General features: G+C 38.6%; 1 protein-coding gene across 1 annotated transcript; it reads right to left on the bottom strand.

Annotated features, from left to right (window-relative positions):
* Positions 1–426: 426 nt before the first annotated feature.
* Positions 427–22715, bottom strand: LOC146910906 (bifunctional aspartate aminotransferase and glutamate/aspartate-prephenate aminotransferase-like). The gene is made up of 9 exons (XM_085727639.1): positions 22160–22715; positions 2383–2476; positions 2190–2293; positions 1850–2098; positions 1641–1754; positions 1406–1489; positions 1044–1214; positions 839–952; positions 427–729 (listed from the first exon to the last, which is right to left on the bottom strand). The coding sequence occupies exons 1-9, from the start codon at positions 22529–22531 to the stop codon at positions 589–591; spliced, it is 1443 nt and encodes a 480-aa protein (XP_085583765.1). The 5' UTR covers positions 22532–22715; the 3' UTR covers positions 427–588.
* Between the last annotated feature and the right edge of the window lie 205 nt (positions 22716–22920).

The following is a 22920-nucleotide window of genomic DNA, read 5'->3' on the forward strand; positions in this document are numbered from 1 at the left end:
CCTAGTCCTTTCTATATGTTTCGCTCTTGCTTTCTTTTGTTCAAGTTTGCACATATTGTGCTTGTGCTGGTTCTATTATGAATATTATTTGGTTAATCATAAAAATTCAGAGGTTAATGATTGGAAGTTCTTGAGAGTAAATTTGGCATACAGAGAGTGAGCCAAGATGAAAATAAAACCAAGGTTGAAAAGTCATTAATAAAAGAGAAATATATAAAACATGATATATTTACTCTATATAAAATAGAAATATGATTGAATTATAGGAAAGATAGCTTTGGTAAAGAGAAAAATGGCGTCAATCATAAACCATAGAATCAATTCCATTGGAAACATTTCTTTTCAACTATATTCCTCCCCCTTATTTTTTTTTTTGGTTTACTTGGTCTGCATAGCAGCTAGATTTAATACTGTTAATCGAGTGTGTTTGATTGAGTATTTTCATTTAGATCTGATAAAGTGTAACTCAACAAAACTGTTCTTCAGTGGTTTCTCTATGCCAGAACCTATTATTTTTACAAAAAACATTACACATAACAACCCCAAAAATAAAATACACACATGACAGCAACAAGCAAACCAACAACACTAGACAAGTGCAGCTGAGGTAAGAGGGATAAGTGCTTTCTTAATTCTCTCTACAGCTGCCTGTAGGGTAGGAAGAGATGCTGCATACGAGATGCGAATGCAAGAATCGTCTCCAGATGCACTCCCTGGCACAAGTGCGACCTGTAGACGAAACACAATGTTATGACTACGTAGCATCGACAATTCAAATTGAAGATCATTCTGCTTATAAAATATCGCAATAATCTTGAATGTCATTATATGAGCATACCTGGCCTTTATGCAACAGATATTGACAAAGAGACTCAGAATCCTCAATTTTGCCAAAACCTTCAGCTTCTCTTCCATAATAGGAGCTGAAATCAATGAATAAATAAAATGCTCCCTGCAAGCGGAAATAAAGTATATATTTATGAACAGAAAAGCGAACATAAAAGAGCAAAAGGAGTATGCAAATAAACTAGAAGGATTCACACCTGTGGTTCGGATATTTCAACACCATCGATTTCGCTAAAACTTTTAACCAAGTAATTCCTTCGTTCTCTAAATGCTTTCACCATGGTAGAAACAACCTCTCCACCAGCATAGCCTAGTCCTAATGCAGCAACTGCAGCTTTCTGAGATATACTACTGGCCCCCGAAGTAAACTAAATTCAATAAGATATGTCAGCTACTAATAACCAAATGTATGCACAGAAGTTTCTTAAAGTTCACTCTTAAATAACGAATATGGTTAAAATTAAAGGGTTAAGAACCTTTTGCATGCCTTGTAGCAAGAGGAAATCAAGATAAGATGAAGCTTAGAATACGGCTTAACAGATGTTGCAAGTCAGCATACCTGACTTTGAATCTTTCCACATGCTGAAATAAAATGTTTCGGGCCTGCAATATAACCAAGCCGCCAACCAGTCATTGCAAAGGGCTGCAGTAAAAAAAATTAGAAGCCTTAGGATCATCCAAGTTTATTTCATAATTTATAACCATACTAGGATATGCAACATAACATTGATTAGCAGATAAGAATCACTTGATATACATCTATACCAGAAAGAGAACATGACATATGGACTAACCTTAGAAAATCCATTCACGGTTAGCGTTTTATCCCACATTCCAGGTAAAGATGCAAAGCTAGTGTGTGTTGCTGGTGCATAAATTATGTGTTCATAAATTTCATCAGAGATAACCTGCACAAAACAGCTTTTAAGATTTTAAGTGGAACTACATTCAAAGATGGACACATTGAAGCCCTTGTGATCCCATCAGAGAAGTATAACTTTACCAAAAGCCTTGGGTGCTTTGCTACAATATGGGCTATCTCTTCAAGTAATTTCTTAGGATAGACAGATCCTGTCGGGTTAGACGGCGAACAAAGAATAAGCAGTCTTGACCTTTCACTTATTATGGATTCAAGAAGTTTGGGATCTAAAAGGAAATTATCAGATATCGATGTTGGAAGGATAACGGGTGTTGCATTAGCCATCCTTGCCATTTCTGGGTAACTAACATAGAATGGAGCTGGAATAATGACCTGAAATATTGGTATCATAGATCAAAGATGTCATAATTAGCAAAAGAGAAAATGACAATATAAGTATAATGAACTTAACCCCTTTACTCACCTCATCCCCTGGAGAGCAAACTGCAAGCATTGCCTGAGCAATACTCTGCTTGGCTCCATTACTAACAATAATCTGATCAGTATTATAAGCAATTCCATTCTCCTCTGCAAAATCAATCAATTTTGGCATATTGTCAAAATCAACATCTAATATTATCGGTCAAAATGAAACCATACAATACAATCAAACTAACCTTTTAGTTTATGACAAATTGCTTGGCGCAATTCTAAAGTTCCCGCATTACGGGTGTACCTTGTGTGTCCTTCATGAATTGCATTAATCCCAGCCTACACTACCATAGAAAGTATAACCCTTTGGCCATGTTCCAATAAACAACTTAACTAAACACGTATTAACAAAAGCGCATATCGTACAAGTGCTCGTGTTAAACTATTTTGACAACAAAAGATAAAATAAAGTCAAACCGTTTTCATACAAGCTATAAGACGTTTTCATAATAAGCTATGCGCTAGAGCTTATGGACATAAGCTGAAAACAAATCAAGGACATGTCTTGTTTCCATAAGCTAAACAGACATAAAAAATGTTATGCCAGTAAATAAGTTCAAATAAGGCAATCCAAACATAACTTATATCATCATTGAAAAAACCTACGAAGTAGGATACATAGTACGGGTGCAATACGTTACATATACATGGATACAAGAAAGTTTTGAAATTCAAGATACGATGCAGTCTAAATACGTTAAGAACAAATTAATATAAAAATTATATACATGTACAATACTTGTAAAATTTATTCATTGATGATTGTTCATTGATATATAATTATAATAATCACAATTTACAAAAGAAAATAATGGTGATTACAACTCGTTATAGAATTTTTGTCTAAACTATAATATATTTCAATCTCTATGTTATGTTTTATCTTGGTTTTCGGGTGTCAAACATTGATTACGTTTGAACCTTTTAAACCGGTGATATCTTATTTTTTCTTGGGAAGGGAAAAAGTAAGCAAAACCCTTGAGAATCGAGGTCCGGGAGTTGTTTTCGCTACGGGAAGGTGTTAGGCACCCATAACGACTATAGTATCCTATAGGAACCATCTTTAATTTCTACGCGCGCGCTTTATTTTTAAATGCTATTTTGAAAGATGTTGTTAGACCTAAAAGTTTCTAAGTGAAGAATTGGAGGGAGAAGAATGTTTTTGGATTTTTATTTTAGTTGAATTGAAGGAATTTTGTTCCTTGCCTACGTACCCGTTTAAGGGATCAAATCCACCGTAGTTCTCTTCCAAAAATGTTTTTGTTTTTGTTGGTTGATTTTAAGTTCAAAAATGAAATTTTGAAGAATGGAGATTGAGAGGCCTCAAAGGCATAAGGTTGTAAAATTGTGAGGTTGAATTAGTCATTTGCAAAGTGTGGTCTAAGTATGATTAAATTTCATTAAGATTTTGATTAAGAAAAAGAAAAGGAAAATTCAATGGGATTTTGATCCCAAGGTTTATTATGAAAAATGTTTGAGTGATGTTATTCACATTTGTTTGGAAAATTGATTTTTTTCTAAGTATGAATCCTAAGCATTCATCTAAACATACAATCCTAAACATACATCTAAACATGCATATTCTAGCTATATCTAAATGTGAGGTGTGTGCATGTGTCGGTGCTTGTGTCGGTGTACATCATTAGAGTCCATTGTCCTTTACATCATACCCTAGATACATTCTATGGCCTCTTTGCCAAGAAAATTGAAAGCATGAAGGTAAAATATTACAAGAATTCCTAGGTTTTACATTCTAACTCTTTGTACAAATTAAATTGCAAGAAAGTAAGGACTAAGAATATAAGAGGGAGATGAAATGCTCATGGATGAATGAAACATGAAATGAAAGAGTTAATAGCACAAATGATATAGAAACTAGTATAAAAAAGCATGGTAAAGCTATTTGTAATTTGCAAGAAAAGTAAACTAGCAATCTTAGCAAAAAAAGTGATAAAAGGACTTGAAATTCAATATAATCCTAAAGCAAACTCAAGCCCTAGATTCTCACAATATTAAGACATTTCAAGTGATTCATTCCAAGAGAACAAATATGAGAACCAAGGGAAATTATCATGTCAAAAATTATAGGACTTTCAAGCTCTTTATGCACTTTTATTTCACAAAAGAGTTTCACAATATTTACCAAACACAAGGTCCTCAAGAACTAAACCAAAACAGCAAGCAAACACCACATTAAGAGGCAAATTCAACCCTTAGAAATCACATGTTCAAAGCCACAATTATGTAACAAAACTTCAAGTTCAAAATCACATCAAAACTTCACAAAAATGTTAACAAAAAGTGGCAAAAATGACAAAACAAGCACCCATTATTTTTGAAGTAGGTTTGCACATGTGATTACATCCCAAAAATAGGCCTCAAATGTCAAGATTTAACACAACGATATTCACGAAAATTTTAGAAAACTTTTAACAAGATTTTAAACAAAATTGAAAGAACAAGTATTGAATTTTTTTTTGAGAACAAAATATTTTTTACATATTCTCCCAATCAAGAAAAATATGTAAAAAACATCAAGATTCTCATAAAAAAACCAAGAAAATATAGAATAGAGTTTTGGAGGTTTTTTAACATAAGATCATATATACAGGGGGTGTAAACTGCACTTAACGGTGTTAAAATAGCAATAAAAAGTGCAGAAAATGAAATCAGCCAACTAAGGCCCAAGCCCAAACTGAAAACGGGCTGGATCCATGGGTCTGGATCGGGTCAAAGGCTTATGGCTACGGGTCAAAGAACTACCTAACATTCTCCTTCTCTTCTTTCCCGTTTCCAACAAACAACAACACACAGTGCCCTCTTCTCTCTTTCTCGCATATCTATCTATCTCTCCAAACAAACGAATCTTGATACACAAAGCATGGATGAAAATGATTCACAACCACATGAAAATATACAGGTGAAGCTTCAAAGTTCAGAATGAAAACACCTCAATTGGAAAGAAACATGGCATCGATCTAGACATGGGAGGCAAATTCAATCGCATAGCTCATGTATGGAAGCAGCATGAACATGTAATAGGTAAATTCAAAGCAATTCAAATCAAAAGATTGAAGGAAGCGAACCTTAGAATCAGATTGGAGAAGAAAGGGATTTGCACCGGAAAGCTTCACAACGGAGTTCGATCTTGCGCGCAAAAACGAACCTGCATCATCTTCATGTGATTTCGGTTTTGTTCTTCTTCCTTTGAATCCAATCTGGTTCGTCTTTCCTTCTATGATTCAGGTTCGTTCTTCCTCCTCCGTTTGTGCTCTTCGCCGTTTCGCCGTTACCGGAAGTTGTTGTTGTTCGTAGCTGATTGATGTCTTGCTATGGCTGTTCGTAGCGAGATTGAAGCTTGGATTTGATGAATTTGTGAGAACCGAAACAGCGTTGTTTGATGGATGATGATGATGATGAATACGTGAGGATGAAGGTGATGATTGAATGCAGATTTTGATGTTGTTGGAGGTGGTTAGTGATGAATATTGGTGGAGTTGTGGTGGTTTTGTGGTGGTTTGGATTGGTTAGGGTGGTGGTTGAAGGTGAGAAGAGTTAGTTAGGGAGGAGGAGTGGTGGAGAAAGAGGTTGTTATGGTGGTGGAGTGGTGGTTGGAAAAGTTGGTTAGGGTGGAGAAAGAAAATGAACACGTGAGGGAAAAGAAAAGAGGGAAAAGAGAGAAAAAAATTTATGACTTTTTTGTGAATTTTGGAAAAATGATTGGTGAATCAATGAATTGACCCTTTGACCAATTTATAGGCTAAGTCTTTGACCTTGGACCAATAGGATAGAGACATGTGGCACTAGACTTGTAACAAACTCTTAAGGACCAATAACACTTGGACACATGGCACTTGGATTCTAACAAACTTAAAAGGGATTAAAACGTAAATAACAAAAGTGCGCGGACTAAAATGAAAATTAAAACTAAAATTGAATTGAAAAAGTAAATTGAAAATTAACGTAAAACGAGACGACTAAAAACAACAAAGCAGATTAAAACGAATCAGCAATATTATGTGAAATGACCAAAACGCCCCTAGGGGCTAAAATGACTCGAAACGACTCAAATGCAAATTTTAAAAATGATTTTTAACAAGGGATTAAAGCAAGAGTTTATACAAGCGAATTAAAAGACTCAGAGACAATTTTTAGAATTTAAACAGGGTTTTAACACGTGAAAAGACTAAAATGCCCCTAGGGGCAAAATTGACTCGAAATGACTTTAAATGCAATTTTTGAAATGGATTCTGACATAGAATTGAAATGAAGACTTATTCACACCAAATGAAAAGACTCGAACAAATTTTTAAAAGACTGAAAAGAAATTTTATCACATGAAATGACTAAAATGCCCCTAGGGGCTAAACTGACTAAAAAAATGACTCAACTGATGTTTTCTGAAATGAATTTTGACATGAGGTTGAAACAAGGACTTATACAAACCAATTTAAAAGACTCAAACAATTTTCAAGGATAAAAATGAGTTAAATGCAGGAAATGACTAAAATACCCTTTTACATGAATTTTGCAAATAATATTGAAATAAAATGCAGAGAAGGATGCAATTGATCAGAGACATATCAAATGACTTGAAATGCAAGAAAAGAAGAATTGAGTTGGTATTTTTAGGTCCAAAATTAGGGTATAACAGCTGCCCCTATTTAAGTTTCTTTGTCCGGAGAGTCAAGAGACGAAGTCTTTGTGTTGACGGGACGAGGATACTTAAATATTAACATTTGCACTGCTTTTGGACATAAAAATACGTTTTCAGATTTTCAAAAAACATGAATGCCATGCAACATTTCATTTATGAATGCAAGACAATCGAACCGGAATCTACGGGCTGTGTCACACCACCAAGGGATTTATAGACATCAAGGTAGAAAGAACGGGCAACAAATAGACAGGTACAAGCTGTTCTTTGGATCGAACTTGCCACTTGACCGAGAGATACAAACAAGAGACGGGTACAAGCTGTTCTTTGGATCGAACTTGCCACTTGACCGAGGAAATACAGACAAGAAACGGGTACAAGCTGTTCTTTGGATCGAACTTGCCACTTGACCGGAAATACAAACAAGACACGGGTACAAGCTGTTCTTTGGATCGAACTTGCCACTTGACCGAGGAAATACAAACAAGAAACGGGTACAAGCTGTTCTTTGGATCGAACTTGCCACTTGACCGGAAATACAAACAAAAGATAGGTACAAGCTGTTCTTTGGATCGAACTTGCCACTTGACCGAAAACATAGACATATATGCAGGTACAAGCTGTTCTTTGGATCGAACTTGCCACTTGACCAGTAACAAGATACAAATTGAAAGTCTGGTTTAACAAGATACCAATTGAGGGTAAATTGTCATTGACTTGATTTGAAAATAGACATGACCATTTTTGTTGGCCCAAAAGTAAATTGACATTGATTTGAACTGAATTGACAGTTGAAATTGACATCAGCATTGACATTGACATTGGATATTGACATTGACATTGACATTGACATTGGCATTTGACATTAACATTGACATTGACATTGACATTGACATTGGCATTTGACATTAACATTGACATTGACATTGACATTGGCATTGGCATTTGACATTAACATTGACATTGACATTGACATTGGCATTTGACATTAACATTGACATTGACATTGGCATTGGCATTTGACATTAACATTGACATTGACATTGACATTGGCATTTGACATTAACATTGACATTGACATTGACATTGACATTGGCATTTGACATTAACATTGACATTGACATTGACATTGGCATTTGACATTAACATTGACATTGACATTGGCATTTGACATTTGACATTAACATTAACATTTGACATTTGACATTGATATTAACATTTGACATTTGACATTGACATTAACATTGATATTGACATTGGGTATTGACATTGAATTTTGACAGCTGACATTGGCATTTGACATTAACATTGACATTCGACATTAACATTGACATTGACATTGGCATTTGACATTAACATTGACATTGACATTGGCATTGGATATTGACATTGAATTTTGACAGCTGACAGTTGGATATGCAACATGTATGTATGGTATAGCAAGATTATTGGATGTATGAGCACATAAAATGCATGATTATGCATGTATGAATGCTTGAAATGCATGATTGGTTTGTAACTTGACAAGAAAATTTCACAAAGGCAGACAAGACATTGGAAGATTGGGCACGTAGTGGCTCGTGCTGCGACATATTCACAGGGGAAAAACCTCTTTGGGGAGACCGTCGTTGCGAGACGTATTAAAACCATGGCTGAGGGCAATAAAACTTGTAAAGGAGGACCCTTGGAAGGTTCTTGGATACAGGTCGCCGTTCCTAGGCGTGTCAGCGCTGGGTAATCATTGGATGTTCGCATCTGTGGTCAATGCTTTTCAATATTCTTTTCATTTTTCATTTCCAAACCCCACTTTTGCCTGAACCGCCCTTTCGGGTTTTCGATTCACCGGGGAATAAGATTCTTTTCATTGCCCCATTTTTGCCTGATTTGCCTTCACAGGTTGTCAATCAGCGGGGTGCTCATTTTTGCCTAAGCCGCCCTTTCGGGTTTTCAACTTAGCGAGCTTTTCATTTTTCATTTTCATTCTATTTTTTTTCATTCTTGCTATTGACCACAGATCATCCTGGGGAGTAACCTGCTTGTAACATGTATTGAAATAGACATTGACATTCATTCATTCATGCATGTTTCATTGAAATGTACTTTATTGCTCAGGTTTGCTTTCAAAATAGACAGAAAAAGATTTTTCAATTTTCAAAAATGTTTGTTTCAGACATTAACATTATCAAAATAGAAAGAAAATGTTTTGTATATAGCATTGAAAGTGGAAAGAAAAATAGAGTTTCAAACAATAGAAAGGCTCAAATTGATGTAGAAGAGTGAAAGTCAGCCAAAGGCATGGCTTCACGGATTTACAAAGCTTGGAAAATGGTAATTTTATTGGTTGGTGATACATTGAACACGATGACCGCTACATTTCATAGAAATTTTGAATTCACAAGTACAGAAGCCTCTGATGAAGAAGATCATTGACAGTTGCAGATGCCCCAAGGGGTGATGGTGATTTGCCAGATATAGTTACTTGTCTTTTATCAACCTCATTTTTGCATGAACCGCCCTTTCGGGTTTTCGGCTCATCGAGGCGCTCATTCTTGCCTGAGTTGCGTACAATCTCAGCGAGCTTTTTCATATTCATTTTTTTGTCCCTAACTTTTGCCTGGATCGCCCTTTCGGGTTTTCGATCCACCGGGAAGCGCATTTTTGCCTAGGCCGCCCTTTCGGGTTTTCGACCTACCACGCCGTTCTTTTCTTTCTAGACAAAGTATTTCTTGACTATATCGGCATTAACAGGATTTGGGAGTTCAACACCATCCATGTGTGTAAGAATCAAAGCACCACCAGAGAAAGCCTTCTTGACAACATAAGGACCTTCATAGTTAGGTGTCCACTTGCCCCTTGGGTCGGGTTGCTGACTTATCCTTCTTTTCAATACAAGTTCGCCTTCCTTGAATTCTCGAGGTCGGACTTTCTTGTCAAAAGCATTCTTCATTCGCACTTGATACAACTGTCCATGAGCCATAGCATCCATACGTTTCTCTTCAATCAAATTCAATTGATCATACCGACTTTGACACCATTCAGCCTCAGTTAACTTTGCTTCCATGATCACTCGAAGAGATGGAATCTCCACTTCCAGGGGGAGAACTGCTTCCATGCCATACACAAGAGAGAAGGGAGTTGCCCCGGTTGAACTGCGCACCGTAGTACGGTAACCATGCAAGGCAAAGGGTAACATTTCGTGCCAGTCTTTGTAAGTAGTGACCATCTTCTGAACAATCTTCTTGATGTTCTTGTTAGCGGCTTCAACTGCACCATTCATCTGAGGTCTATAAGGAGAAGAGTTGTGATGTTCAATTTTGAATTCTTCACATAAAGCTTGCATCATACTATTGTTCAGATTGGAACCATTGTCAGTGATGATCTTGTTGGGAACACCATAACGACAGATGATGTTATTCTTGATAAACTTGACAACCACTTGCTTGGTCACATTTGCATAGGAGGCAGCCTCAACCCACTTGGTGAAGTAGTCAATTGCCACTAGAATGAAACGGTGTCCATTGGAAGCCTTTGGTTCAATTCTTCCGATCATGTCAATGCCCCACATAGAGAAAGGCCATGGGGAAGAGATAACATTGAGGGCATGTGGAGGCACATGAATCTTGTCAGCATAAATTTGACATTTGTGGCATCTCTTAGCATGTTTGTGGCAGTCACGCTCCATAGTTATCCAGTAATAGCCGGCTCTTAACAGTTTCCTTGACATGGTGTGACCCGAAGCATGGGTCCCAAAGGTACCATCATGTACATCATGCATCAACTTCTCAGCTTCTTGTTTGTCAACACATCTCAGCAAGACCATGTCATAGTTCCTCTTGTATAGGATTTCTCCGTCCAGAAAGAATCTACTAGCCCATCGTCTCAAAGTCTTTTTATCCCTATTGGAAGCACCAGGTGGATATTCACGATTCTGCAAGAATTGTTTGATGTTGTAATACCAAGGCTTTTTATCATTCACATCTCTATCAGCTTGATCTGGCATATTTTCAATAGTGAACACATGAGCGGGTCTATCAAGACGTTGTACTTTGATTACGGGCACGTCATTCCAGTGATTGACACGAAACATGGAAGACAAAGTAGCGAGAGCATCAGCCATCTGATTCTCATCCCGAGGGATATGGTGCAGCTCAACCTTGGTAAAGTATGTCAACAGACGTCTTGCATAGTCACGGTATGGGATCAGCTTCTCATGATGAGTCTCCCATTCACCTTTTATCTGGTTAATAACAAGTGCAGAATCTCCATAGATGTCAAGGTGCTTAATTCTCAGATCAAGGGCTTCTTCAATGCCCAAGATGCATGCTTCATACTCAGCTATGTTGTTCGTGCATTCAAAAGTTATTCGAGCGGTGAAAGGAATGTGGTGCCCCTGCGGAGTTACGATGATGGCCCCAATTCCTTTACCATAAACATTAACAGCACCATCAAACACCAATCCCCATTGGCTATTGGGATCTGGCCCTTCATTGATCAGGGGTTCTTCACAATCTTTTGCTTTCAGATACATGATCTCTTCATCAGGGAAATCAAACTTAATTGGCTGGTAATCATCAAGAGGTTGACAAGCAAGATGCTCAGCAAGGACACTTCCTTTGATTGCTTTCTGAGCTTTGTACACAATATCATATTCAGACAACAACATTTGCCAACGCGCAATCTTTCCAGTAACAGCAGGCTTTTCAAAGATGTACTTGATTGGATCCATTCGGGATATCAACCAAGTTGTATGATTCACCATATAATGACGCAGGCGTTTGGCAGCCCAGGCTAAAGCACAACAAGTCTTTTCAAGCATTGTATACCGAGTCTCACAGTCGGTGAACTTCTTGCTCAGATAGTAGATAGCATGCTTTTTCTTACCAGTCTCGTCTTGTTGACCGAGAACACAACCCACTGAATCATCTAACACTGACAGATACATAATCAAAGGCCTTCCTTCCACTGGTGGGACAAGGATAGGTGGCTCTAACAGGTATTCTTTAATGCTATCAAAAGCTTCCTGACATTCATCATTCCATACAACAGGCTGATTCTTTCTGAGCAATTTGAAAATGGGACCACAAGTAGTAGTCATGTGAGATATGAATCTTGAAATATAGTTCAGACGTCCGAGGAAACCTCTGACTTGCTTTTCAGTTTGAGGGGCTGGCATCTCTCTGATGGCTCGGACTTTGTCTGGATCAACTTCAATGCCTCTTTGGCTGACAATGAAGCCTAGCAATTTTCCAGATCGTACACCGAATGTGCACTTGTTAGGATTCAACCGCAGCTTGTACTTTCTCAATCTTTCAAACATCTTTTTCAAATACACAACATGCTGCTCTTCATCACTTGACTTCACAATCATATCATCAACATATACTTCAATCTCTTTGTGAATCATATCATGAAACAGAGTGGTCATACCCCTTTGATAGGTAGCACCAGCATTTATCAAGCCAAACGGCATCACTTTATAACAGAACGTTCCCCACGGAGTGATGAAGGACGTCTTTTCTCTATCTTCAGGGGACATTCGTATCTGATTATAGCCAGAGAAACCATCCATGAAGGAGAAGACTTTGGATTGAGCAGTACTGTCAACAAGCACATCAATATGAGGCAATGGGAAGTTATCCTTTGGACTGGCTTTATTCAGATCTCTGTAATCAACACACATTCGAACTTTCCCATCTTTCTTCGGTACTGGCACAATGTTGGCAATCCACTCAGGGTATTCAGCTGTCATGAGGAAACCCGCATCAATTTGTTTTTGTACTTCAGCCTTGATCTTAAGAGCCATGTCTGGACGAGACCTTCTCAATTTCTGTTTGACAGGAGGACATTCAGGCCTTGTCGGTATCCGATGCTCCACAATATTGGGATCTAGACCCGGCATATCTTCATAAGACCATGCAAAGACATCTGGATAATCATGGAGAAGCTGAATAATCTTCCTTTTCACTTCTGGCTCAAGTGCAGCACCAATCTTGATCTCTCGCTTGTTCTCTTCAGTACCCAGGTTAACGAGTTCAATCTCTTCCTGATGAGGCTGAATGGCTCTTCTTTCTTGCTCAAGCAGTCGAGTGATCTCATACGGTATCCCTTCATCATCATCATCCTCATCTTCAGCTTCATATACAGGGAATTCAAAATTTGGAGGAACCATAGGGTCACTGTGTTCAACGAGTTTATTATGGTTCAATCTGCATAATATGATTGGGGATGATTTTTAGAAAAAAAGTTTTTTCATGCAGATTTTTGAAATTAATAAGAAAATACAGATGTTTTGGTTTTTTCTGGCATTACCATTATTTCCAAGAAAAAGGCACTAAAAAGTAAAAAACAAAGAGTCGTGAGAAAGACGACAACTTTTATTGATAACGGCAATGCCGAAACAAACACGCCCTTACAATGATATCACTTTCGCCTTGGGCAGAGCGAAAGGATTGTTATTTTGAAAACGAAGAAAACATGAGCAACAAGACACATTACATGGAAGCATGCATGACTAAAGGAACATCAATGGCTTCCCAATTTCTCACAGTGCCTCCTGGTATAACAAATGCAGGCACGTGACCTCTTTCAGCAGCATCTTCAGTAATAGCGTTGATGAACCCAGCACTGTAGAAAGTTCCCTTTGAAACAGCAGATGTCGAGGAGAATCCAAGGCCCTCTTTACGCTTGTTTTCCAGAATCTGAATCACTTTGCCCCAGCCAGCAGCCTGCCCTTCTTGACCTGGAGAATCCTGAAGCACTGGCACAATCACACATACATCACTGACGGTCAAGTGTTTGTCATCCATCAGACTCTGGATATCATCCTGCACCACACGACAGCCCATAGGATTTTGGAGACATTCTAAACAGGAAGCATGATCGTGATTAAACAAAGAAGCTTGACAAAGCTTGGTATGTAGTGGTACCAAGGGAGTAACGACATTGCGGACATCCAGCGTGGGATCCTCTTGAGGAACAGGGATCCTTTTAAAAGCCTCGATCATGTTAACTGCAGCATGGTTTGGAAGCGGATTGTCAAGAACATGAGGAGCACTATTCTCGAAAGTTAACCTTCCCTTTTCTATCAGATCTTTCACAATATACTTCAGAGCAAGGCAACCCTCAACATCATGGCCTTGAGCACCCTGATGGAATTCACATGTTAGATCCTGTCGGAACCTGGGAGGCAATGGATTAGGCGGAGGCTTGCCCGGTCTAGTGACACAGTGTCCCTTGGCCAGTAGAGTTGGGAGCAGATCAGCATACCGCATAGGTATCGGTGGAAAATAAATCCTGGGCCGAGGACCCTGTTGCTGCTGCTGCTGCTGTTGAGCAGGAGGCTGTTGTTGCACCTGCTGGGCGATGGCATTGACGGGCACTGGTGGTTGACCCGGTGGCAAAGGATATTGCTGGTAGAATGGTGGGAAGAAAGGATGCTGAGAGTACTGCATGTAGTGGTAGGGCAGAGGTAATTGTGTAGCCGCTGCAGATGGGTTACCAGACACCATCCCTACATCAGATTCTTTCTTCTTATGATGATCATTACCATACTTCTTTGGCGCACTGGTTGAAGACTCACCTTTCTCAAGAACAATAATACCATCTCGGACGGCCTCCTCTAGACGAGTTCCCATTGTAACCATATCAGAGAAGTTGTTTGGGGCAGAGACTATCATTCTCTCCTTATATTCCTTCTTCAGAGTCTTCAGGAATGTCTGTGTTAACTCTTCCTCATCAAGTCGAGGAGAAACACGGGCAGCTGCCCCTCTCCACCTCTGAGCATATTCTCGGAAGGTTTCATCTGATTTCTGAGACAAGGCTTTAAGAGAGTCTCTATTTGGCCTCAGACGGGTATTGAATTCATATTGACTCTCAAAAGCGGCAGCCAGATCCTCAAAAGTATGGATGTTGTCTTTGCTCAAACTAGTGTACCAATCTGCTGCATCATCTGTCAAGCTACTCTGGAAGCAATGGATCATTAGTGCATCATTGTCGGCGTAGTTAGCCATCTTTCGGACATACCGGATAACATGGTTGTGTGGACAAGAAGTCCCATTGTATTTGTCAAATTCTGGCTCTTTGAATTTCTTAGGAACCTCAAATCGGGACACCAAGCATAGATCACGAGCTTTAGCAGGAGCACCATTGTTTCCTCGGCTAGCCTTGACCTCACGGAGTTCCCCAGCCAACTCCATCAACTGTCTTCTCATAGTTTCCATTGCGGGATCTTGTCCACGCGGAGTATCGACATCAATTACCTGTTGCACAGTGTGTACAATAGGATCGGTAACAACGGTAGTCACCTGAGGCATAGCAGTGGACACAGGAATCTGTCCTTGTCCAGCAAAACCAGAGATACCAGCAGCAGTATTAGGAGAATAGTAAGCTGAGAGACCATAAGGACGCCCATTGGGCATAACAAAACGAGCATCAGTAGCCACAGTAGATAGTGGGATAGACGGAATTGCTTCAGTAGAAACTGGGACAGATGTGGCTGGTTGTTCTTGTGCAGCCAGCAAAGCAGACATAGTGTCATGAGCCTTAGCCAAGTCTTCTTTCATAGCAGCCAATTCGGCACGGAGCCGAGCATTTTCTTCTTCAAAGTTAGCCATGATCCTTCTCTTGTGAAATCTTGTTTGGTGAATTCTATCTGGTTGATACACTTTGCGAGCACGAGCCACTTTTCAGACTGCGGCGGACAAAACCAGGAGGCAATAAGCACGAGAGAAGCTTTTTGTGACCAATGAATGCATATGATGCATGAAATGTGTAAATGCATATGCAAAAAGATTCTTTTTATGTGTTATCGAAGGGTTTTTAGACAAATTAGAAACTTGTAAACATTACTAAACAACGATTAACATGAACGGGAAACAAATAACCAACATATAGTTTTTACAAGATGATTCCCTTTGAAATGCTAAGCCAAGGGATAGACTTTAAAATGTAAATCAACACAAAAAGGACATAACAACAGGAAATGGAGATCCTCAAGCATAGGAAGTGGAAGCATCATCCTCAGACTCAGACTCATAGCTGCAGTATTGTGCATAGAAGTCACGGGCACCCCTAGCCCTCTTGGAGTCCCTCATAAGCATCCTATCTTTCTCTTCAATCTCTCTCTTAGCCTTAGCTAACTCTTTCTTCAGTGTCAAGACCTCATGGGTCTTCTGCTCATCCTTTCCATCCAAAGTCATGATCAAGTTCTCAGCCTCATAGTATCTAGCCCTCCACTGATGTTTCTCCCGACTCTCCATAGCTAGATGCTCCTGATACATCTCCTGGGTAGGTGGGAGTAGAGGCAAAGGTATGGTAGGAACTGATGCAGACACATATCTCATAGGGGGGGTAAGGCATACCAATCTCCACAGCTTGGTTTATCACCCACTGTGTATAGGCTTCATGAGCAACACCGGACCTTACACCCATGTGCTTCACCTCCTTCTTCCGAAGCTTGGACCAAGCTCCTATGAAATCCTCTCTAATTCCGGTGGGAGCATTGGAGTAGTGAAAGAAGTAAGGGGCCGTAGCAAGATTGATGGGCTTATCTTTCATTGGGAAACCAAATTGTCGCAAAGCAAGCTCCGGGTTATAGTTGATTCCACCCCGGGTACCAAGAAGAGGTACATTAAGAAACTTACCACCACCAAAGATAATTTCCTTAACCCTAGAAGCGGGAGTGAGCCAAACCACTTCATTAGGAGTGAGAGCCATAATCCTCTGTGAAATAGACCAATTCTCCGGATTGTCATGGAAAGACTCCGGAAGGTGCGAAATAAACCACCTATAGAGGAGAGGCACACAACAAAGAATATAACCACGACCCTTGCCGGAACGATCATGAATAGCATGGTATGTGTCAGCTAGCAAAGTAGGAACCGGATTCTTGGAGTGGAAGATCATAATAGCATTCATGTCCACGAAGTCATCAAGATTCGGAAAGAGAATAAGCCCATAGATGAGAAGTGCAAGAATAGCCTCGAGAGTGTCCTGACAAGTGGTATTGAGGTTGGCTTTCCCAAGAAGATACTCTGAAGTGAACCCTCGGATAAGTGCCTTAGTGCCAAGATTCTTGGAGACATCGGTGGTCTTGAGATAGAGATCCTTAGCAATGACCAATGGAGTAAGAGGATTCTCAAGTCCCGCAAAGGGTACCCCCTTAGCAATAGATAGACCCATCAAGTGAGAGTAAGCCTCTAGAGTAGGCACCAACTGAAAGTCTGGAAAAGTAAAGCACCGATACTTCGGGTCATAGAATTGCACTAGAGTGTGCACAAGCTTCTCATCCACATTAGTATGAAGAATAGGAAGTAAAGCCCCGTAACGACGTCGGAAACCAGTCGGATCCTCAATCTTGAGTGCCAAATCTCTCAAATTAGCCAAATCCACTTCCTTGAACTTGTAGGACTTAGTCATCTTCATCCCTACAATGTTTACAAATTCAACTTGTCTAAGCCCTTCGATAACAATGCGTGGAAAAAGTTTATGCATGTATGCATGTATGCATGAATGCATGATTATGTTCAAGTTCGGAGAAAACATGGTGGGTTTGAAGTTCAAAGTCGAGGAGTCATGGGTGGACACGGTGTCCGGTGAATCTAGGGCTTTAGGATAATAGTAACCGGGTTCTAAAAAGGTTCCTAAGTTGCAACCTCTCCGACGTATCTCACGGTGTCACGAGACAACACTTGCTCCATGATTATACGTGGAAGGTCTAACTTGAGTGTAGTATCGCGTAACGACTAAAACTCGAGACAACACTCGGTTTAGCCTCCGCACTACGTCCTAGAAAATGGCCATGGATGGGTTTGGTTATCTACGGTTCATAGCGTCATAGAACAATTAGAAGTAAAGTGCCTAAACGCGAGAACACGCGCCGACAACATCACCCCTAAAATGCCTCAGCTATGTGGGATTGATCGCATAATCCAAAACACGAGGCAACCCCCGGAATGAATTGTCGATTATATCCCTCCTAAATCCTAAGTTCACTCAGCCCGGGTGCAGGACTTTTGATATTCTCACCCCACACGTTTGCAAGAAATTAAACATTTATTCACATAGGAAAGCAAGTAAAAGAAGCAAGTAAAAATACAAGCGCAAGCGTGGAAATAAAGACTAGGCGTAACTCTCGAATCTCCCCAGTGAAGTCGCCAGCTGTTTTATCTTGGTTTTCGGGTGTCAAACATTGATTACGTTTGAACCTTTTAAACCGGTGATATCTTATTTTTTCTTGGGAAGGGAAAAAGTAAGCAAAACCCTTGAGAATCGAGGTCCGGGAGTTGTTTTCGCTACGGGAAGGTGTTAGGCACCCATAACGACTATAGTATCCTATAGGAACCATCTTTAATTTCTACGCGCGCGCTTTATTTTTAAATGCTATTTTGAAAGATGTTGTTAGACCTAAAAGTTTCTAAGTGAAGAATTGGAGGGAGAAGAATGTTTTTGGATTTTTATTTTAGTTGAATTGAAGGAATTTTGTTCCTTGCCTACGTACCCGTTTAAGGGATCAAATCCACCGTAGTTCTCTTCCAAAAATGTTTTTGTTTTTGTTGGTTGATTTTAAGTTCAAAAATGAAATTTTGAAGAATGGAGATTGAGAGGCCTCAAAGGCATAAGGTTGTAAAATTGTGAGGTTGAATTAGTCATTTGCAAAGTGTGGTCTAAGTATGATTAAATTTCATTAAGATTTTGATTAAGAAAAAGAAAAGGAAAATTCAATGGGATTTTGATCCCAAGGTTTATTATGAAAAATGTTTGAGTGATGTTATTCACATTTGTTTGGAAAATTGATTTTTTTCTAAGTATGAATCCTAAGCATTCATCTAAACATACAATCCTAAACATACATCTAAACATGCATATTCTAGCTATATCTAAATGTGAGGTGTGTGCATGTGTCGGTGCTTGTGTCGGTGTACATCATTAGAATCCATTGTCCTTTACATCATACCCTAGATACATTCTATGGCCTCTTTGCCAAGAAAATTGAAAGCATGAAGGTAAAATATTACAAGAATTCCTAGGTTTTACATTCTAACTCTTTGTACAAATTAAATTGCAAGAAAGTAAGGACTAAGAATATAAGAGGGAGATGAAATGCTCATGGATGAATGAAACATGAAATGAAAGAGTTAATAGCACAAATGATATAGAAACTAGTATAAAAAAGCATGGTAAAGCTATTTGTAATTTGCAAGAAAAGTAAACTAGCAATCTTAGCAAAAAAAGTGATAAAAGGACTTGAAATTCAATATAATCCTAAAGCAAACTCAAGCCCTAGATTCTCACAATATTAAGACATTTCAAGTGATTCATTCCAAGAGAACAAATATGAGAACCAAGGGAAATTATCATGTCAAAAATTATAGGACTTTCAAGCTCTTTATGCACTTTTATTTCACAAAAGAGTTTCACAATATTTACCAAACACAAGGTCCTCAAGAACTAAACCAAAACAGCAAGCAAACACCACATTAAGAGGCAAATTCAACCCTTAGAAATCACATGTTCAAAGCCACAATTATGTAACAAAACTTCAAGTTCAAAATCACATCAAAACTTCACAAAAATGTTAACAAAAAGTGGCAAAAATGACAAAACAAGCACCCATTATTTTTGAAGTAGGTTTGCACATGTGATTACATCCCAAAAATAGGCCTCAAATGTCAAGATTTAACACAACGATATTCACGAAAATTTTAGAAAACTTTTAACAAGATTTTAAACAAAATTGAAAGAACAAGTATTGAATTTTTTTTTGAGAACAAAATATTTTTTACATATTCTCCCAATCAAGAAAAATATGTAAAAAACATCAAGATTCTCATAAAAAAACCAAGAAAGTATAGAATAGAGTTTTGGAGGTTTTTTAACATAAGATCATATATACAGGGGGTGTAAACTGCACTTAACGGTGTTAAAATAGCAATAAAAAGTGCAGAAAATGAAATCAGCCAACTAAGGCCCAAGCCCAAACTGAAAACGGGCTGGATCCATGGGTCTGGATCGGGTCAAAGGCTTATGGCTACGGGTCAAAGAACTACCTAACATTCTCCTTCTCTTCTTTCTCGTTTCCAACAAACAACAACACACAGTGCCCTCTTCTCTCTTTCTCGCATATCTATCTATCTCTCCAAACAAACGAATCTTGATACACAAAGCATGGATGAAAATGATTCACAACCACATGAAAATATACAGGTGAAGCTTCAAAGTTCAGAATGAAAACACCTCAATTGGAAAGAAACATGGCATCGATCTAGACATGGGAGGCAAATTCAATCGCATAGCTCATGTATGGAAGCAGCATGAACATGTAATAGGTAAATTCAAAGCAATTCAAATCAAAAGATTGAAGGAAGCGAACCTTAGAATCAGATTGGAGAAGAAAGGGATTTGCACCGGAAAGCTTCACAACGGAGTTCGATCTTGCGCGCAAAAACGAACCTGCATCATCTTCATGTGATTTCGGTTTTGTTCTTCTTCCTTTGAATCCAATCTGGTTCGTCTTTCCTTCTATGATTCAGGTTCGTTCTTCCTCCTCCGTTTGTGCTCTTCGCCGTTTCGCCGTTACCGGAAGTTGTTGTTGTTCGTAGCTGATTGATGTCTTGCTATGGCTGTTCGTAGCGAGATTGAAGCTTGGATTTGATGAATTTGTGAGAACCGAAACAGCGTTGTTTGATGGATGATGATGATGATGAATACGTGAGGATGAAGGTGATGATTGAATGCAGATTTTGATGTTGTTGGAGGTGGTTAGTGATGAATATTGGTGGAGTTGTGGTGGTTTTGTGGTGGTTTGGATTGGTTAGGGTGGTGGTTGAAGGTGAGAAGAGTTAGTTAGGGAGGAGGAGTGGTGGAGAAAGAGGTTGTTATGGTGGTGGAGTGGTGGTTGGAAAAGTTGGTTAGGGTGGAGAAAGAAAATGAACACGTGAGGGAAAAGAAAAGAGGGAAAAGAGAGAAAAAATTTTATGACTTTTTTGTGAATTTTGGAAAAATGATTGGTGAATCAATGAATTGACCCTTTGACCAATTTATAGGCTAAGTCTTTGACCTTGGACCAATAGGATAGAGACATGTGGCACTAGACTTGTAACAAACTCTTAAGGACCAATAACACTTGGACACATGGCACTTGGATTCTAACAAACTTAAAAGGGATTAAAACGTAAATAACAAAAGTGCGCGGACTAAAATGAAAATTAAAACTAAAATTGAATTGAAAAAGTAAATTGAAAATTAACGTAAAACGAGACGACTAAAAACAACAAAGCAGATTAAAACGAATCAGCAATATTATGTGAAATGACCAAAACGCCCCTAGGGGCTAAAATGACTCGAAACGACTCAAATGCAAATTTTAAAAATGATTTTTAACAAGGGATTAAAGCAAGAGTTTATACAAGCGAATTAAAAGACTCAGAGACAATTTGAATTAAAAGACTCAGAGACAATTTTTAGAATTTAAACAGGGTTTTAACACGTGAAAAGACTAAAATGCCCCTAGGGGCAAAATTGACTCGAAATGACTTTAAATGCAATTTTTGAAATGGATTCTGACATAGAATTGAAATGAAGACTTATTCACACCAAATGAAAAGACTCGAACAAATTTTTAAAAGACTGAAAAGAAATTTTATCACATGAAATGACTAAAATGCCCCTAGGGGCTAAACTGACTAAAAAAATGACTCAACTGATGTTTTCTGAAATGAATTTTGACATGAGGTTGAAACAAGGACTTATACAAACCAATTTAAAAGACTCAAACAATTTTCAAGGATAAAAATGAGTTAAATGCAGGAAATGACTAAAATACCCTTTTACATGAATTTTGCAAATAATATTGAAATAAAATGCAGAGAAGGATGCAATTGATCAGAGACATATCAAATGACTTGAAATGCAAGAAAAGAAGAATTGAGTTGGTATTTTTAGGTCCAAAATTAGGGTATAACATGTTAGAATCAACACAAATATCATTAAAAGAACTCAAAACCAGTCTTGTCTAATGTTAACTAATTAAGTCTCTTTTCTCATTAACATCATCCGTGTGCATCGCCACTAATTTCTCACATATGTATCATAGATACGTAATAAGTATCTTGAAGTATTTGATATGTATCCAGTAAAATACACTTTTTGAAGATACTTCCAAGGTGCATATCCGTAAGTATCCACAAAGTATGGATATCCAATATGTATTCGATACAAATACGTCTCCATTTTAGAGTATTTGGGCTTGGTAGGAAAAAAAACACAAAACGTGAACAATTGAAAATGAGAACGTAAATAGAACAGACCTGAGCTATGACAGCAGGTGTATCAAAATCAGGCTCACCAGCCGCCAAGAGAATAACAGGAACGCCTGCTTGAACAAGAGCGGTGGCTTGATCAGTTATAGACACAGTCCTTGAAGGTTTCACAGCATTGACTCGTGGACTCAATGAAATATCAACTTCTAAATCATCATTATCAGAAACGGTTTTTGACTTCACAATTATTCTTCCTCTTCTGTTCTGCTCCACTCCAACAACATATTTTACAGTACTGTGGGGGAACGTGGAAAGGTTTGAGCCGAAAGAGACGTGGAGAGAGGCAGACTTTGCGGGGAGAGATTGGTGAGGGAAAGAGATTCCACATGTGGTGTTGTTATATAACATGTTGGTGGCCATATTAGAAAGAGTTTGAAGGTAATTTGAATATGGACTGCAGAGACTTGTGACTATGAAGACAAGAAGAAGGAAAAAAAAACTCAATGCAATGGAGTTGGTAATTAATGGTAAGTTAAGTTGTATGAGAAGAAGAAGAGGAAGAGGGTTTGGTGGGGAAGTGGGTGGGAGAGACCGAGAGAGTGAGTTGTGGAAAATCTTAAACCTTGCATGCACCCTTTTATTGACTCAAAAACTCCTCCAACTTAATCCGAAGTCATGGTTCAAATCTAACACCAATCAAATATTTTGTGGGAGAGTTTTATCATTCATTGCAATTCTAACGGTTCTATGGATTAGTCTATTCAATTGTAATAAACGGCAGTACTCACTTAATATATATCGTTGGATGA

This window comes from Medicago sativa, chromosome 7 (genome assembly GCF_051527215.1).
Source record: "Medicago sativa cultivar Bolivia chromosome 7, Bolivia_mono, whole genome shotgun sequence".
Classification (NCBI taxonomy): Eukaryota; Viridiplantae; Streptophyta; class Magnoliopsida; order Fabales; family Fabaceae; genus Medicago; species Medicago sativa.

Excerpts from the sequence above, each read along its gene's own strand:
- LOC146910906 (XM_085727639.1), bottom strand. The coding sequence starts at position 22,531 with ATGGCCACCAACATGTTATATAACAACACCACATGTGGAATCTCTTTC. Across the intron at positions 2,294-2,382 it reads AATTTGTCATAAACTAAAAG|AGGAGAATGGAATTGCTTAT; the intron begins GTTAGTTTGATT and ends TTGATTTTGCAG. Across the intron at positions 953-1,043 it reads TTGAAATATCCGAACCACAG|GGAGCATTTTATTTATTCAT; the intron begins GTGTGAATCCTT and ends TTCCGCTTGCAG.